A 19557-nucleotide genomic window follows, 5' to 3' on the forward strand; every position below is an offset into this window, starting at 1 on the left:
TTTATTTATTTATTTATTTATTTATTTATTTATTTATTTATTTATTTATTTATTTATTTATTTATTTATTTATTTATTTATTTATTTATTTATTTATTTATTTATTTATTTATTTATTTATTTATTTATTTATTTATTTATTTATTTATTTATTTATTTATTTATTTATTTATTTATTTATTTATTTATTTATTTATTTATTTATTTATTTATTTATTTATTTATTTATTTATTTATTTATTTATTTATTTATTTATTTGGGAAACAAAAAACAGCGAGAAGCCGAATTACAGAGTTCCGCAATGAAAAACATATTTACAATAGAGTAGCACAACGCAAACATAAAAAATAAGTGGAAGAACAATGACGAAAAAACATCTAACAATAAAAATAGAGGAAAAAATTAAAAACTAACAAAATAACTGCAGAGACACAACAAATAACAACAAAACATAAAGGCTAAAGAAACAACGAGAAAAATAGAAGATTGAACGTGAAACGAAGAGAAGAACTTAGAGCTAGGCACAGTAAGATAAATACAGATATAACACTTAAGTGATGGTATAGTACAGTAATAAATAAATAAATAAATAAATAAATAAATAAATAAATAAATATTATATTATGTACAAAAGAGAGGACAGCAATGAGAAGAGAAAAAAGGAATATGAAGAAAATGAACTAGGTTAAGTTAAAGAGGAATCGATTAAAGGAGGTATACGAAGAAAAAACGTCCAAGTTCCTGTCAGAAGATAAAGAGTTAAGGAGGGTTGGTATGCGGATAAATAAACTTCTTTGAACAAGAGAGAGGCGGGAATACGGAATATGAAGGGGCGGATTAATCCTGGTTTTACGAGTTGGAACATGTAAGGAAAAGAAGGATGCAGGTTCAGGAGAACGAAATAAACCATTAACAGCATTATATAGGAATCTAAGGTCGGCTACTTTCCAGCGACTAGATAACGGGTGAAGGTTTAACTTTTCTAGTATCTGATTACTGCTCAAGTTTTGACAATCAGATACTGTGGCTCTAACAATGGCACAGAAGAATGACTGCACGCGGTCAATATGATTCAGATTAGTGGGTGAAGAGGTAGACCAAATAGGAGAGACGAATTCAATAATTGGTAGGATGCAAGATACATAGTAGGCTCGGAGGGCGTGGATATCGGTGATGTCAGAAAATCTGTACAACAAACTGAGAAGTGACTTTGCTCGTGCGGTTATCTTTTGTATATGGGGGACAAATAACAATTTACTGTCAAACATCACTCCTAAGTCATTTTGTTCTGTTAGAGTTGGGAACGGGTTACCGAGGAGGGAGTATTTACTGAGAATGGGGGATTTACGAAGCGTGATTGAAATAGAGGAACACTTGGCAGGATTAGGCTTAAAACGCCATGTGGAGCACCATTCAGAGAGTGAATTAAGCCCACTCTGTAAGGAGTTTACGTCTGATAAAGAATCAATTTGTTTGAATATTTTACAGTCATCTGCAAATAGTAGAATTTCACAAGAAACGGAGGATACAGAATTAATGAGATCATCAATAAATGAGACAAAAAGAAGCGGACCTAGGACACTGCCCTGTGGGACGCCAGAATGTACCATAACAAGAGTCGAACTGAACCCATCAAGAACCACACGCTGAGTTCTGGTATTGAGGAAGCTCTGCAAGAGAGTTAGGAAGCGACCATGGATATTAAAATGTTCTGAGAGTTTATAGGAAAGAAGTGCGTGGTCTACGGTATCAAAAGCCTTTGCAATATCAATGTAGCACACGTCCAGTTGAGAACCGGCGTTAAGAGCAGAGGTTGCACGATGGAGAAGAACAGCCAGATTAGTTAGGCAGGAGCTACCAGGAAGAAAACCATGCTGCTGGGACGATATATAAGGAAGTATGAAAGAAAGAAGACGCTGGTGGATAATCTTTTCACAGATGAGTGACAGAGTGGGTAATATAGAAATCGGATGATAGTTTCTGACATCAGACCTCTTTCCAATTTAAAAAACTGGAGTGATGTTAGCGATTTTCCAGTTGTCAGGAAAGTAGCCGGCTAAGAAGCAACGGTTAAATATAACAGCAATAGGATGGGCAAGAGTCGTAGCGGTATTCTTCAGGAAGACAGGACTGAGATCATCCGGACCAGTAGGTTTATTTTCTGGCAGGGAGGAAAGTAAAGAATAGACTTCTGACTCAGAGGTGGAAAGATTACTGAGACTATGAGAAGGAACAGAATCAATACACGGAAAATCTGGGAACTGAACAGGTGCAACAAAATTAGACGCAAAGTAATCGTTGAAAATTTCTGGTCTCTTACTACCACCGGCTAAATTATCACCCCAAGTCACTGTGTCTGGCACACGCTTTGTATTTTTCCTGCTGTTTATCAGAGACCAGAATGTTTTGCTATTACTTCTCACTTCTAGGCAGGCAGAGTTTATGTAGTCCTGGTAATCCCGTTTTAGAAGCTCTTTATGGTGTTTGCGAAGGTCATAAAAAGTTTTATAGCTGGCTTCAGAAGGTGACCTTTTCCAGTCTTTCCAGGCTTTCGTTTTATTAATTTCTGCAATTTTGGTGTCACTTTTCTTCCAAGGTGGGCATCTGGCGGATGTTTTACAAGTGGGAACAAGGTCACGGATCACAGCACGAGTCCAGTCATAGAACAGGTCCACTGCTTCTTGCACTTCACCCACTTGCAGCAAGTGCCAGGGTAGAAGAGAGAGGGTGTGATTGTCAGCCTGCCAATCAACCTTTCGCCACAAGGGTACACAGTTCCTGGTATAGGGTCGATGACATTTCGGGGGCGGGGAGGGGCAACAGAGAATGTTGCCTCTACAGACTTGTGGTTCGATTTAAGAATATTTCGTCCCACAGAAATAACTGAAGGTTCAACGGAGCAGAGCAGGTAGTCAAGAAGACTATCTCCGCAGGTATTCTCCAGGACGTACTGTTGGAGGCCTAGGCCCGTAAAATAATGGTCGAGATACCACTTGTCAAGGCTATTAGAAGGGACACCATGAGCAGGGGAATTCCAAGAAATAGAGAGGTTAAAGTCGCCTAGTATAATTACATTAGGATTCAGATTAATGGCTTTCATTACAGAAGAGAGAAAGTTTTCAGAATAATTGAGGGTTGATCGAGGTGGTCTGTAAAAGCAAGCAAATAGATATTTGGAATGCTGAAATTTCACTACTACCCAAATGGCTTCACAGTCACTACTTAAATCAGTACGTTGGTTAGCGTGCCATTTGGATTTAACGGCCAGGAGAACTCCCCTGCCTCAAGATCCACAGTCCGTTCTGAAAATGGAAAACTCTTTGGATAGAGGGATTTCCATGTCTGAAACAAAGTCAGTTAACCAACCTTCAGAGAAGGCGACAATATCAAAAGAAGATAGTTCTTGTAAGTAGAGCTCACAGTCAGTAATTTTGTTTTTAAGAGAGTAGATATTCTGATGGTAAACTGAGATCGCACTATCCGCCGCGGGTCCCAGGTTTATCTCCACATCACCAGCTAACAGTAGGAATGTCAACAACAGACTGAAAGTAGACCAAGTAGAAAACCGAGATAATTTACAGGAGGCTGGAGTCGAAGCTGGTGCTACAAGAATGCAAGGGACGTTTGCAGTCGGCAGTGAAGAAAAATGAAACTCACGAACGGCAGTCAACCAGTTTCCAACCTGAGGTATATTCAATCTTGAGACGGCGAGTCGTATATTTCCGGCAAGTGAGGCTTGGGTACGCCAGCAGCTGCTGTAGTACGTGGAATAAAAACAAAGCCATTTTCATTTATTTTTTTTGCTAGTTGCTTTACGTCGCACCGACACAGATAGGTCTTATGGCGACGATGGGACAGGGAAGGGCTAGGAGTGGGAAGGAAGCGGCCGTGGCCTTAATTAAGGTACAGCCCCAGCATTTGCCTGGTGTGAAAATGGGAAACCACGGAAAACCATTTTCAGGGCTGCCGACAGTGGGGTTCGAACCTACTATCTCCCGAAAGCCATTTATATTGTACAGACTTACTTCCAAGCATTTCACAACACATGGAATCACTGGCTGGATCATCTAGATGAACATCACTATATTCTTTTGCGCACACTACTTGTTTTGACACTAAAACTCCTAAAAGAACACAGAGGAAAAACACACAGTTACTCTCACTTGCCACCATCTTGCCTCAAGCCCCTGTTCCACCTGTCTTTTCCTTTCCACTACACTACATTTCCCTTTTCTACCTCTTCCCTTCCTCCTACTTCCACATATATCAGCAACAGTTCCCTGTTCCTCATCTTCCCGTGGTTCTTCTACTTGCAGTGACTCGTATCGATTTCTCACAGACACCTGTCCTGAATTCTGATCCTGAACAGAGCCCTTAGCCTGCAATCTCCTTCCCCTTAAAACATTAGACCACCTGTCTTCTACAATTTCCCCATTTCCTTCCCATCCCTCCTTTACACCTACTGTATCCTGTACATTATTTGAGGGAGGCCTACTTTCCTTCCTGTCCTCTGAGAACTATGAACTACGGTTCTTAGCGAGATCAAGTGACTGAAGTGTTTATAAACAATTGCTGTGGAATTTTGGTGTGATTTGGTGAAAAATAGTGTTTTATGCACATTTTACTGAAAATTGAAAGCAGTCTATTTTTTTTTTTTTTTTTTGCTAGTGGCTTTACGTCGCACCGACACAGATAGGTCTTATGGTGATGATAAAAGTTGTCTGGGTGACTTCGGAATGAGGTTCTGGTTTTGTAAGAAGAGGCTTTCCTTGTTGCAGATCATAAATACAAATTTGAGGAACAAAGAGCATACGAGGCTTTATTTTGGCCTGGTCTGAAATATTCGCTCAAGGGATGTGGATGTAAAATACTTGCGTCCATGTAAAAACAGCAGAAAAGTGTTTGAGTTCCCTAACATCCCAAATGAGGATACAACAGCTAAAGAACAAATTTCCAAAATATTTCCAAGCCAAGTTGAGAAGAGAGGAATGTTTATTTTCAAAGAAAACTTTAGATTTATAGGCTGTGGCAGCTACATGTTCATTGAATCAACCTTTTTTTTGCATTGAGATTTGTAATGTTTGTGAGAAAAATTATTAAGATCTTTCAGTAGGATCTCTGTGCAGTTTATAACTATTAATAATTCAATTTTGACCAGAAAACTTTACATTTATTTTGTCAGAATGTAACAATTGATCAGTAATATATTAAATTTATCATTACAATGATTTTAACCAGCTATAGTTGCGGCCACCAAATTAGGCGGGTCAGAGAAAGAACGCTGTTGCCAAGGATATGTAGCAACTGGCAAAGAAATGTCTAACTGAACACATCATTTCGGAGCACGAGGCAAGTTGTTCTCTCTCAAGCTCCTGATGTTACTTCATACAAAGTTTCAAAACAAATTATACTACAAGCTTCTGTAAAAACTGCTGATTTCAGTGGTATAACTATTTTAGATATAAACCACTTTAAATAATTATTAAAAATAAAATCGTGGAATGAGTAAATTTAAATCCATAGAATCATGTATTGAAAATTTCAGTAAGCGGCCAAGTTTTTATTTCTTCAGCCAATAAAATTGTGCCTGGAGGAAAGATGTTAAAAATCGACTGACTTATATTTTTTATCTGAAACATATTTCCGTGCGTCTTGTAGTTTTCCTGGAAAACGGCCCGGAAAGTGATCACGTAGATGTTGCTAGCTGAGGCAGTTCATGCCGCACGCGCCAGCTCAGGCTGTAGGACGCCGTAAACACTTTCGGATTACATATTAATCTCTATCAGTTTTATTACACTATAACTTTAAATATTTGCACACTGAGTAATATAGAAAAAGAACTACTTTAATGAATAGGTTTACAATAATTTACAGTGAATTAAGAATCGGTTTCTAGCTTCAAGGCAGTCTAATATTTCTTAGTCACTGTCATCACTCATCTCACTATCTGTCGAGTCGTCATTTACACTGATGATGAATGGCTCCATTCGTCCCTTACTATTTCTTTGGCCTAATCGTCTGTTTGAAGATTTTCCGCGCGACTGAAGCACTTTTCCTAATCTGCAGCAGTCACACAGTCGATGGATTCTGACGTGAGTTTTTCTACGTCCTTTAATTTGAATGTCTTGTTCCTCTCTGCCACTTCTCTCTTGACTTGAGCCCAAATGAATTCACTTTCACTATCCATCTTTAACTGCACTTACAGTGCGAGCTCAACAGCTGCATGACAGGGAATGACTCGGGTAAGGTGGCCTGGAGTGGATTGGCTCAGCTGGACAGCACTGCACGATCAGGGTTGCCAGTCCATGCTCGGAGGTAAGTAACTCTCGACCATCTGTCGCTTCACCGTTCCCATATCTGATGACAGCGCAGTTTTCCTCACCCGCCTAATTTGGTGGCCGTGACAATAGTCATATTTTGAACACCCTCAAGGCACTTTAAATATCACAACACTAAAGCAAAATGAATGAAGAATTAAAATAAAGAACTATTTATGTCTGAAATAACCTAATTCGCTTTGAAATTTAGGACAGCGATTTAAAAAGCATGTGCGTGCGAAATCACGGGATGAATGATATAGATGTTGATTCCCATAGGGAATCTGAAACATTTGTCCTGAATGAGTAAATTTATAATACCAATATAAATGGTCCGTTATTGGACATTATAAATTTTCCAGCTAACTCATTCTTGGTTGCCAGCGTTTCGCCCTCAATGTCCATTGGTATTATAAATTTACTCATTCAGGACAAATGTTTCAGATTCCCTATGGGAATCAACATCTATATCATCTGATGGCCAAGCAGGCATCAATTTTGGATAATGAGACAAAGTCTCTTAGTGCATTGGCACTGCCGGTGGCTCCAGTTAGCCTACGCAGTGGCCTCCTCGGTATGCACTAGCCAGCGTATTGGTAGGTGTGCTAGGTACCAACTGATGAGCCCACCCTAGCACATGAGGGCGAAACGCTGGCAACCAAGAATGAGTTAGCTGGAAAATTTATAATGTCCAATAACGGACCATTTATATTGGTATTATCACGGGATGAATTCGGACACTCCTTTTTGTTTTCTCAAGAAAACATATGTTGGCGTATATTTTTCATTTGAAGGGTATTGTATTAATTGGATATATTCCTCATTATTATGATGATAAACAATACAATTTAAGATTCCCTTTGTGAGTTAAGACGAAAATAACCTCAAAACCGTCCAAAATCACCCCGTTTGACGGTACGCATAATTTCCGTTCTTTTAAAGCACCATGTGAAACATATTTTTGTTTGTTTGAATGAGTGCTACCCTTCATGGTGGTTTATTGTTTTATTACCCTAATTGTGCGTCTGCACGGAGGGTAGGCACATCCGGCTATAACTGAATAATGGAAAGAAAAATAGTTGCTTGCCATTGTATTCTGAAAATACGGTTGCTTGCTGTTCTATTGTGAGACAAGGAACATTTACTTCTGATTGTGGAAGTATTGTGAGCGGTACTAGTTACTCTGCAAGATGTTAAATGGATCGCAATCGTCATTCATGTAAAAATTCTCCAAATAGTTTCTGCTATATTTGTGGGGAATTAACTTTGAAATCACAACATCAATCAATTACAGACAATGTAAAAAAAAAAGCATATTACTTGTATTTATTCTGTAAAGTAGGTGATCAAGATAAAAATTAGGCACCGCATGTTGTGTTGTGTGCATAGGCTACTTAGACCCGTGCACTATGAGAGACTTTAAAAAAAAAATGCTATTTGTTCGGGGCTTCGACTTATGGAGATCTTTTGCACCTACTTGCACCATATGTGAGGAACCTGCGTGTATTATGTAAATGGCAGAAGCGTAAAGTGTTGAATGTGAGGAAAGGAACATTAAGGATGACACAAACACCCAGTCCCCAGGCCAGGGATATTAATAATTTACAATTAAAAACCCCTGACCCGGCCGGGAGCGAACACGGGGCCGCTGAGTGACAGGCGGACGCGTTGCCCCATACACCGCAGGGCCTAACTTATGAGAGGCTGAGTCTCATTACCAAAAATTGATGCCTGCCTGGCCATCAGATGATACAGATGTTGATTCCCACAGGGAACCTGAAATATTTGTCCCGAATGAGTAAATTTATAATACCAATATAAATGGTCCGCTATTAGACATTATAAATTTTTCAGCTAACTCATTCCTGGTTGCCATCGTTTTGCCCCAGTGTGCTAAGTTGGGCTCATCAGTTGGTAAATAGCACACCCACCAAGAGGCATGGCTAGTGCATACCATGGAGGCCACTGCGTAGGCTACTTGGAGCCACCAGCAGTGCCAATGCACTATGAGAGCCTTTGCCTCATTACCAAAAATTGATGCCTGCCTGGCCATCAGATGATACAGATGTTGATTCCCATAGGGAATCTGAAATATTTGTCCCAAATTAGGGCAAAATGGTGGCAACCAGGTATGAGTTAGCTGGAAAATTTATAATGTGCAATAACGGCACGATCCGGGCAGAAGGAAGAGGAGAGCACATCCAGCGACGTCAAGGAGGAAAGAAGACACAATCTGCGTCCAAGGCAAAGTCAACGAGTGTGATGGACTGTCAAAATTGTTTCAAGTCATAGGGGGGATAGTGATGCAAGTGCGATAAACTGATATAACTTGAAAACAATATTCTTTAACCCATGGGTAAATAATGCCAATATCGAGCTCAAATTATTATTATTATTATTATTATTATTATTATTATTATTATTAGTTTTTTGCTAATTGCTTTACATCGCACCGACACAGATAGGTCTTATGGCGACGATGGGACGGGAAAGGCTAGGAGTGGGAAGGAAGCGGCCGCGGCCTTAATTAAGGCACAGCCCCGTATTTCCCTGGTGTGAAAATGGGAAACCACGGAAAACCATCTTCAGGGCTGCTGACAGTGGGGTTCGAACATTATTATTATTATTATTATTATTATTATTATTATTATTATTATTATTATTATTATTATTATTATTATTATTATTATTTACATAGCTGTGTCATATATACGACTATACAGTCGTATTATTTGTGAGGTTATGTCATGAAAAATGTGCTGTGTACGTATATTTATATGAGTTTAGTTAATGTAAGAATCTGTAATTAATAGTGTATAATTTATTATTACCTGTATATATGATGTGTAATCCACTACAGTATGATGCAACACATTGTAATACCCAGAATATCACTAGGTAAGACGAGAACTATGTAGAATATTCTTTACATTATATTTAGGCTTTAGGCACTCTAGAAATTATTAGAAGATATGATATGACATATTCTTCTAGAATCCTGGCCAGGCAACCTATATAAAGAAACAGTCTCGGTGGTGGAGAGGAGTTATTGTTTAACAGGAGTTGTATTGTGTTTAAGGCCGACATGCTAATGTAAGCAGTCAGCAGTCAACTGTTTCAAGGTTGCAGCCTCCATGTGCTTAGTGATAGGCAGTTGTTAAAAATGGTGGTTTGTTGATGTTTTCTATAGTAGTGTTTTGTTTGTGACGGCAATGATTAAGGTTATGCATGTTAATGTGTAAATAATGCATTCTAAATAAATATGTGTACCATCTGACAGCATTTTTCGTGCGTCTGTGTGGAAACATCAAGATCATTACAAGATATTAGAATCATTCCGTTTTGACGGTTTTCACTTTACAAAGGAAAAAATGAAATGTATCCTCCTAATTCAATACAAAACATAATTCCATCATTAGATGGAACAATAAAAATTCAAACATGTTTCGACTTGTTTGAGCCATCTTCAGTGAAATAAGAGGCGGGGGTTAAAGTAATCTACATATTACAAGCTAAAAATGTGCTAAAAACATAATGAAGGGACAAATGAAAAGCAAAAGAGACAGACGGAAATAAAAACAATAACAATATACAATATTTACATCAATAGATGGAACAATAAATAACTCGCTGAGACAAATTCAGTGAAAAAAATGTTAATATAAAACAAAATTGAATCCAAAAAATGTGCTAAACCTAAGAAGGAAATAAAATAAAATAAAAGATACAGATGAAAACGAAACAATAAGTGCTAATAGTGAGGTTGCGGACCTCTCAGACTAAAATTTTTTAAAGTTTGATAACAATTCAAAAAGAGGATGAAATCACTGTGTTAAAAATTCATGCTGACAGTTCTGTAGAAACACCATCCCACGAATAGCTGGGAGGGGAGCGAAAAAGCTTGAGAAACCAAGTTTGAGAGGAGACAATGTGCCAGGTGATAAGTGATGGAAAAGCGCATTCCGCATTGACGTTTATCGCTAGAAGCACTCTGTATACTTGTAAAGTCCATCCATCCACTACAGTGAACAAGAGAAGTTTCCCTAAACTAACTTGATGAAACTTTTTAGTCAACATAAGATGCATTCTGTTTCTAACAACCACATTGTCAATTTCAGCCAAACAGAAGCAAGAAGATTACTCTATGACAGACACTGCATAATATGATTTTTTTAAACATTTCAAGTACACATTTTGTTCATCATTTGAGTATTTAACTTGTTCAACACATTTCATAGCTTTTAAAGTGTCATTTCACTGTTTTTGTAATTGGCTAAAAATGACCTAATATCGTCACCATAAGACCTATCTGTGTCGGTGCGACATAAAGGAGCTAGAAAAAAAAAAAATTACCTAATAAGGTTGAAAAATGTACCAGTTTTTATTTTTATATAGCTAAGTGTATACCTTAATTTCAGTGTTAGTCTTTTCTGTATTGAAAGGTGGACCCATTAACAAAAATTATTTAAGAATTTAAAACCAACGACTGTTATGAGCATACAGACAGTGTATGACGTACAGAAATGTGAGACTGTGTTGTGCGCAAGCTCTGAACTGTGTGGCTGTGTTAGTGTACAGCAGGTATAATTGTGGAGCTGTATTAGAGTATAAGTGACAGTAGTGAGACAGTGTGAAATATGTACAGTAGAATCTCTATAATTCAAAACCGGTTAATTCAAGATCTCACCTAATTCAAAGAAGCTCTCTTTCTCGGAAATGTGAGGTACGGTTTTGCATGTTATTTAAACTGTTCAATTCGAAATACGGATTATTCGTAATTCGAAGAACAATGTCGGTCCCATTACCCAATTCAGACTTTTAATTCAAAACTGCCTTTGTATTAAAAAAAATAGTCTTTTACAGAGTAATTTAAATTCAAAATTTATCCACGCGTTGATAGAACGCGTCTTCCGGAACGTGCAGGTTTAGCATTCCGCACTTTCACTCACTTCGGTGTGTCTATAGGGTGCTTCATATTTGCTAAGTTCGATTGAAATCTTAATGCTTTTGTATTCAGCGTTTGAAGGAATGACGCAATATCACGTAGCAGGCAGTGTGCGGAGAAACAGAATCCACCAACACTGGCGATGCCGACAGTTGGCGAAAAACACGTGGCTCATATAATCAATTTGTACGGATGAAACTGCGTTGTTTTTTTAATGCCGAGCCCGAGCGTATGTATGGTTTTAAAGGAGAGAATTGCAGCTGGGAAATCGTATAAGGGTGGGGATCATTGTACTGTGTTGCAATGCACACGGAAGTGAGAGACTTCCTCTGCTCGTCATAGGAAATTTCGATAAGCCATGGTGTTTTAAGGGCACTGGGCATTTTCTGTGCAAGTACAAGACATCTAAAAAAATGCAAACAGTACAGTAATCCAAAAAAAATAAAGCATTTATACAGCGGAATCAGCATAATTTGTCCTCGTGTTTGAATCATTGCTTGAGGTTATGTTCGCCAGTGATTTATCCATGTGCATTATTTGAATAATGTAAATGCACCTTGTTGGATACAGTTTGGAAATAGTTTTTTCCCATGGCATTTGAAAGGTTTAAACTGTGAATCAAGGTGATTGCATGCATTAATGGGCCGTAGAAAACTTTGTGATGCGGCATGGTTTGGCATTTCTGAATTATGAAAGAAGGGCCATGGCAGGAAATCATACAAGGATAGAGTCCATGTACTGTGTTATAATGCAGACGGAAGTGAGAGACTTTCTCTCCTCGTCATAGGAAAGTTCGATAAGCTGCAATATTTTAAGGGCATTGCGTACTTTCCGTGCAAGTACAGTACAGGGCATCTAAAATGCATACAGAGCAGTAATCCAATGAATAAAATACTTGCACATGGGAGCCATCATAGATTTCTCTTCGTGTTTAAATCATGTTTTTTCCTTTCATTGCGTGAGGTTACGTTTGGCAATGAGCTATCCAAGTGCATTATTTGAATACTGTAAATGTACCTTGTTGGGTACATTTTGGAAATAGTTTTTTCCATAACATTTGAAAGGTTTAAACTGTGATTCAAGGTAATTGCATGCAGTAACGGGTCTTAGAATATTTTATGACACGGCAAGCATTGGCATTTCTGAATTGCAGGTCGGCGGTTAATTCAAAGTCCGATTTTTGCGTCCCAACGACTTCGAATTAATGAGGTTTTACTGTGTTGTGTAGCTAATGTGAATGTTAGTTTGACAAGTGAGAGAGCACAAATTGATGTACTTGAATGTCTGTGTGGTGTATAGGAATTAGTATCTAATAAATCTCAGCCATAGAATGAAATTGTACCAGTTGTATCTTTATTTACCACCCTCCGACACATTACAACATGTTAATTACACAGTTAAACACTGGTCATACTATTGTAAGCTCTGTTCATCTTTCTGTTTGAACTAGCTGGCATCTCTTGTCACTCTTGTCAATAATATGCGCACAGTTAGGAATAAAAAACGTAACTGGTATTCTGATAAATTGACCCAAATAAGGGAAAGAATGTTGATTCTGTATAGAGTTTATAAAAATTCTTGGGTGCAAGGGAGTGTGCAGAAACTAACCTGTCTCACGACGGTCTAATCCCAGCTCACGTTCCCTATTAGTGGGTGAACAATCCAACGCTTGGCGAATTCTGCTTCGCAATGGTAGGAAGAGCCGACATCGAAGGATCAAAAAGCGACGTCGCTATGAATGCTTGGCCGCTACAAGCCAGTTATCCCTGTGGTAACTTTTCTGACACCTCTTGCTGGAAACTCTCCAAGCCAAAAGGATCGATAGGCCGTGCTTTCGCAGTCCTTATGCGTACTGAACATCGGGATCAAGCCAGCTTTTGCCCTTTTGCTCCACACGAGGTTTCTGTCCTCGCTGAGCTGGCCTTAGGACACCTGCGTTATTCTTTGACAGATGTACCGCCCCAGTCAAACTCCCCGCCTGGCAGTGTCCTCGAATCGGATCACGCGAGGGAGTAATTTGCGCGGCCGCGGTCACGCCGCCGCACGCGCGTGCGCAGGGAAGAATCCCAGATGCACGACGATGACACGACGGACGAGGGTCCACGAGCAAGACGCATCCTTAACACGCTTGGCATATTACTGAATCCAGATACTATGAATGATTACTTTTTGAACACAGTGAAAGGAATAGGTGATAAAGTTAATCCAACAGGTACATCTGCTACACTAAGTACACCATCATACAAGTGTATGCCCCACAGACAGGCTGCAGTGAGGAAGACAAAGAGAAATTTCGGCAAGACCTGGAAGATACAGTTAATGAGGAAAATGTTATTATTATTATTGGAGATCTAAATGCGCAATTTGGGGTAGACAGACTTGGGTACGAGAACATCATTGGTCCACATGGATTTGGACAAAGGAACCCAGAAGGAGAACAACTATTAGATCTGTGCAGAAGAAATGATCTTATAATCAAAAATACATTCTTCAAAAAAAGAGACAGTCACAGAATAACAAGGTACAGTTGGGATGGCCAGTATAGAACATTGATTGACTACGTAGTCACAAATAAAGATGGTGGCAGGTGCATCACAGATGTAAAGGTCATCCCTAGTGAAAGCATGGACAGTGACCACAGATTGTTGGTAGTAGACTTCAAACATAAGGCAAATGAAACGCAGAAACTTATTACGAAAAAAACCAAGGGTTAAAACTTGGAAGTTGCAAGAAGTCCAAATAAAGGAAGAATACAAACTAAGGATTCAACAGAGTTTGCCGAAGTGTGAAGTAACCAGCGTTAATGAAGAATGGAAGGCCTTCAAAGACACCTTTGTGGGAGAAGCCAAAAACCTATGTGGAGTTACAAGTTCTGTTAAAAGAAAAAAGGAGACGCCATGGTGGAATGATAGAGTGAAAACAGCGATGAAAGAAAGAAACCAAATAAGGAAGGCACTGGACAAGGAAAAACAAAAACAGAGACAAGAACGAAATGAACAAGAAGTACAAAGACTTCAAGGAGTATACAGGAACAAGAAACTTGCTGTAAAGAACATTGTAAGGGAAGAAAAAGAGAAGAAATGGAATGAGTTTGCAGACAAACTGGAAGAGGACAGTAGAGGAAATATGAAATTGCTATACAGAGTAGTGAAAAACAAGCGAAGGGATCAAGAGACCATAAAAGCAATAGAACGTGATGATGGAACTCTGGCACAAGAAGAGGGAGAAATTAAACAAGAACTCAAGATCTATTTCAAAAAGCTGCTGAATGGAGATACAGAAAACATAACAACGGATAGAGGAGAGCCAAGTCGAGGAACCACAACTGAACCACCAATTACATGGCTTGAGGTTGAAAATGCGCTCAAGACCATGAAGAAAGGAAAGGCAGTGGGCATAGATGAACTAAGTGCAGATATGCTGAAAGCAGCGGGAGTTCCAGGAATCCAATGGCTCTATAGACTGCTCAACAAGATATGGGAGGAAAATACTATTCCTGAGGACTGGAAGATGGGCATCATTGTACCTCTGTTCAAGAAAGGAAGCCGACGAAAATGTACTAATTACCGTGGTATCACACTACTGTCTCATGTCCTGAAAATATTGGAAAAAATAATAGAGACCAGAATCAGAGATATTGTTGAACCAATTTTGGAAGAAGAGCAGTATGGTTTCAGACCAGGAAGGTCAACTACAGACCTTATATTTGCAATTAGGATGCTAATGGAAAAATACTGGGAGAAGAACAAGCCTTTATTTCTAATATTTTTGGACATTGAGAAAGCATACGATAGTGTACCAAGGGAAAGAATTTGGCAATGCATGAAAGAACTTCAAGTGCGAGAAGCCTCATAGACAAAGTGAAAATGTTGTATAGTGGGAACAGAAGCTGTATTCAAGTAGGATGTGGTTTGTCGGACTGGTTTGAAACAAAGAGAGGAGTGCAGCAGGGCAGCTCATTGTCACCACTTCTATTTATTATTGTAATGGATGTAGTAATGAAATCTATTAAAAGGAAAGAACATGGAGATATCAAAGCCTTCACATTTGCAGATGATGTTGCGATCTGGAGTGACTCAGAAGAGAAATTGGGAGAGAGAATACAAAGCTGGAATGAGGAGTTTAAGAAATATGGTTTAAACATCAGCAAGACCAAGACGGTGGTGATGAAAGTGTATGGGGAAGGAGCAGAACCGATAGTCATGTTAAATGAAGCTCAACTGGACAGCGTTCCAGTTTTCAAATACTTGGGTAGCATTATATCAAATGATAACCTAGCAAAACATGAGGTGAATAATCGAATCAATAAGGCAACACAATTTTACCACCAGGTGAGACACCTGCTGTGGAATGAGCAAATACCCATGAAAACAAAAATGACATTGTACAAGTCCTATTATACACCAATTCTTACATACAGTCTCGAAACCACAACACTGACCAATAGAGATAATTCCAAACTTCAGGCAGCTGAAATGAAATTCCTACGCACTATGATCCAGAAAACCAGGAAAGACAAGATTAGGAATGAGATAATTAGAGAAGAAGTAGGAATAGATGATTCTCTCCTCAATAAGATTCAGATTCAATCAATACTGATCTGCACTTAGGGCAGTCACCCAGGTTGCAGATTCCCTATCTGTTGTTTTCCTAGCCTTTTCCTAAATGATTTCAGAGAAATTGGAAAATTATTGAACATCTCCCTTGGTAAGTTATTCCAATCCCTAACTCCCCTTCCTATAAATGAATATTTTCCCCAGCTTATCCTCTTGAATTCCAAGTTTATCTTCATATTGTGATCTTTCCTACTTTTATAAACGCCATTCAAAATTATTCGTCTACTAATGTCATTCCACGCCATCTCTCTGCTGACAGCTCGGAACATACCACTTATATTAAATAACACTTGTGTGTTTTAATATTCATCCACCTATTCAATACAATTGTATTAAACGGAACGAACAGACAGGGACCTATCATGACAGGAACAAAAATCATTCATCCTTGGGGCAATTCTTAAAAACCCCTAAAAACAATTGTATTGAACAGGTGGATGAATATTAAAACATACAAGTGTTATTTAATACAAATATTTTCAATACGGACCCAAAAATGAATGTTATCACATGTAACATACCACTTAGTCGAGCCCAGACTTTGCAACATTTTTGTAACGCTACTCTTTTGTCAGAGGTTATAATGCTCCCAAGGTTTGGAAATGTTTTAAAATGTTGTCTTTTCACAATGTTTATCTGTATATACAGAAACATTCGCACCTGTGGGTACATTTTGTTTTTTCCTATTTGCCTAAAGTCACACCGACACAGATAGGTCTTAGGCGACGATGGGATGGGGAAGACCAAGGAGTGGGAAGTGGCCGTGGCCTTAATTAAGGTGTCAAGACTGAAGTGGTTTGGTCACATGAAGAGGATGCCAGTAAACAGAACTGGGCCACGAAGGAAATGGATAGATTTAGTTAAGAGTGATGTACTGCTGAGAGGTCATGATTGGGACAAGTTGGTGGAGGAAGAATGGTACAAGGACAGGATGAGATGGAGGAGGCTCATATACCACACCCAGGAAACTGGAGATGGTTTAGGATGATGATGATGATGACATCTGCTATCATTGGGCCTGGTCCACATCAATTTGGGGGGACATACTTTCCAATGGGTTGACATTACGTCAAATGAAATCATAAAGACGGTCTCAAAATTATCTAATTCTAAAAGTATGGACTGTTATTGGCTGTCCAATTACATTATTAAACAAACAATAGCTAGCGTTTAGTATCAATAAATGTTTAAAGATTGCTTTTTTTCCGAATATGCTTAAAATTTCAAAAGTTACTCTGGTCTTCAAAAGTGGTGACAAATATCTTCCCCAAAATTACCGTTCAGTCTCAATTGTTCCCATATTATCTAAAATAATTGAATCGGTTATTTATAGTCAACTTAGTAACTAACTATGAAAATCATGCCCTGTTGTCTAGTAATCAATATGGATTCCGACAGGGTAAAAGTACTACTCTGCGGTTCTGGAAATTGTCAACCAAACTTTAACAGCCTTTGAAAATAGGAAAATTGTTTCTCTGGTTTTATGTGATTTGAGTAAAGCATTTAACTGTATACATCATGACATTTTGTTGGGAAAACTTCAGTATTATGGCATAAATAGTCCCACTTTGGATGTAATTAAGATGTATTTAATTAACAAATGCCAGTTTGTTGCAATTAGAAATAGATATTCCACATTGAAAGATGTTATTACAGGCATTCCACAAGGATCTGTACTTGGTCCATTTCTCTTTAATGTTGCTGTTAATGACCTACAACAAAATGTTATGTCACAATCAGTTGTATCGTATGCAGATGACACAACACTAATCAGCATGCATCAGGGCGTATTAAATCTGCAAGAGATGTCACAAGAAGCTCTTAGGACTGCAGTGAAATGGTTTTCATCTAATAAACTACTCTGCAACGAGAATAAAAACCAACATATTCTGTTAGGATTGTCCAATAATATAGAAATTCAGTCAGTCAAGCTACTGGGTATTCATATTGATACCAAATTAAGCTGGGAAGTACATGTCAATCATGTCTGTAAAAAGATATCATGGGTCTCATATCTTATGCGGAAATTGAGAGAATTAGTAACAGCAGACTATTTGAGAATGGCATATTTTGGACTTTTCCAGACCCATATTTCATATGGGCTGCAATCGTGGGGACGTTCATCTTATGTCCATAATGTATTGCTAATACAGAAGAAGCTTGTTTGTGTAATGTGTAAAGCTGGTTGTTCTGAGCACTGTCGTACCTTTTTATCAGGCTTAAAATATTAACAGTTATAAATCTATATATTTTTATCTCATTATTGTATGTTAAAAAACATCTGAATGAGTTTACCATCAGGGAATATATTCATCAACACAATACTCCCAAGACATAGACTTGTGAAAACAGGTAACTCACATAAAGTAAATAGTATAATATTTTTTAATAAATTACCATTCTCTGCACAGGATGTGTCCATCAATAATTTTAAAAGAAAACTGTATAACTGGATGTTAGAAAATCCATTTTATGATGTAAAGGAATTCTTAGAAATGAAAACTGTTAATATTGACTTTTAATAACTGTATATAGATAGTAGAAATAATACTGTAGTATTGGATGACAAAACCTATTTCATGTAAATGATTAATGGTGAATAAATATTCTTATTCTTATTCTTACTGGTCAGGCAAACACTATGTCTTGTGTATTTCCCTTTATGAGGTTCATAAGATTCTACTATAAGCCCATTCTTGTGATCTGAAAATTGTTCTGTGATCAAGTGTACAACAGAGTGGACAGCATGTTATTTGAGCTAGACATTTTTTCTTTCTTTTCTGGCCTTTTCCTCAATTATCTGGGGTTGATGCTGATAAAGATTAAACACAGTTTTATAGACAAGTGCTCTTTCTGATGCCAACCCTATGTGGTGGGATATATTTACTATTGTTTCTGTGGTAGTTGGCAGAGTGATGTGTTGTATGTAAATGAGATTATGTGACAAACACAAACAAGATTAAAATTCCTGGATTGGTCAGGAATTGAACTCAGGGCACTCTGAACTGAAATTCAGTACACTGGCCACTCAGCCAAAGAGTCAGACACTTGTGCTAGATATGCATTATTCATATTTGATGACTGCTAGTAGACAAGCTTTGACAAGCTCTAAATTGTATTTTGCACCATGAACTATAGATGCTGCTGTCTCTCTCGCGTACCTTTTTCATTGATCCAACCCTAAATGAAGGGAACTCCTTGGAGAGTGAGTTCTAGATCACTGAGTTTTGATGAGCTATGATGGTCCACTGAAGGACCAAATTGATGTCAAATATTAATTCATGTACTAAACTGAAGTTATCTTTGCTAAACATGGATAGGTTTTTGACTTTGTTGACTATTCTCTGTTACAGATTTAGCTCTTCGTTGCTTCACGACGACGTGTAACATTGCTACCTCTATGGGAATTATCATGGCTCCTTGCTGCCATCATAAGGGAGACTGGAGCAACTATATAGGAAAAGAGTTCTTGCTGGTATGTGATGCTATTGCTTTCTTGTTCTGCTGGGTATACTTCTTTCTAAGATTCCTCTCACGATAAATTGTATGTAATGCTTCATAACTAATTTGCCCACCTTGGAAACAAGAAACTCACTCACTCTTTTTACACTGTTATATGTAAGTGCTTAAACTGGCAATTATGGAAGCTATAATCTTAAAATAAGCGTTATTCAATGA

General features: G+C 38.1%; 1 protein-coding gene across 6 annotated transcripts in view; it reads left to right on the forward strand.

Moving 5' to 3' along the window:
- LOC136864211 (tRNA:m(4)X modification enzyme TRM13 homolog) overlaps positions 1 to 19557 on the forward strand; it is a 397328-nt gene that overhangs the window by 273568 nt on the left and 104203 nt on the right. For all 6 annotated transcript variants that reach the window (XM_068226212.1, XM_067140912.2, XM_067140913.2 and 3 more), the window contains one exon: positions 19233 to 19354. In XM_068226212.1, coding sequence (XP_068082313.1) covers positions 19233 to 19354 — 122 coding nt within the window. The remainder of the gene's footprint in view (positions 1 to 19232; positions 19355 to 19557) is intronic.

The sequence above is a fragment of the Anabrus simplex genome, chromosome 2 (assembly GCF_040414725.1).
Source record: "Anabrus simplex isolate iqAnaSimp1 chromosome 2, ASM4041472v1, whole genome shotgun sequence".
In the NCBI taxonomy this organism is placed as follows: domain Eukaryota; kingdom Metazoa; phylum Arthropoda; class Insecta; order Orthoptera; family Tettigoniidae; genus Anabrus; species Anabrus simplex.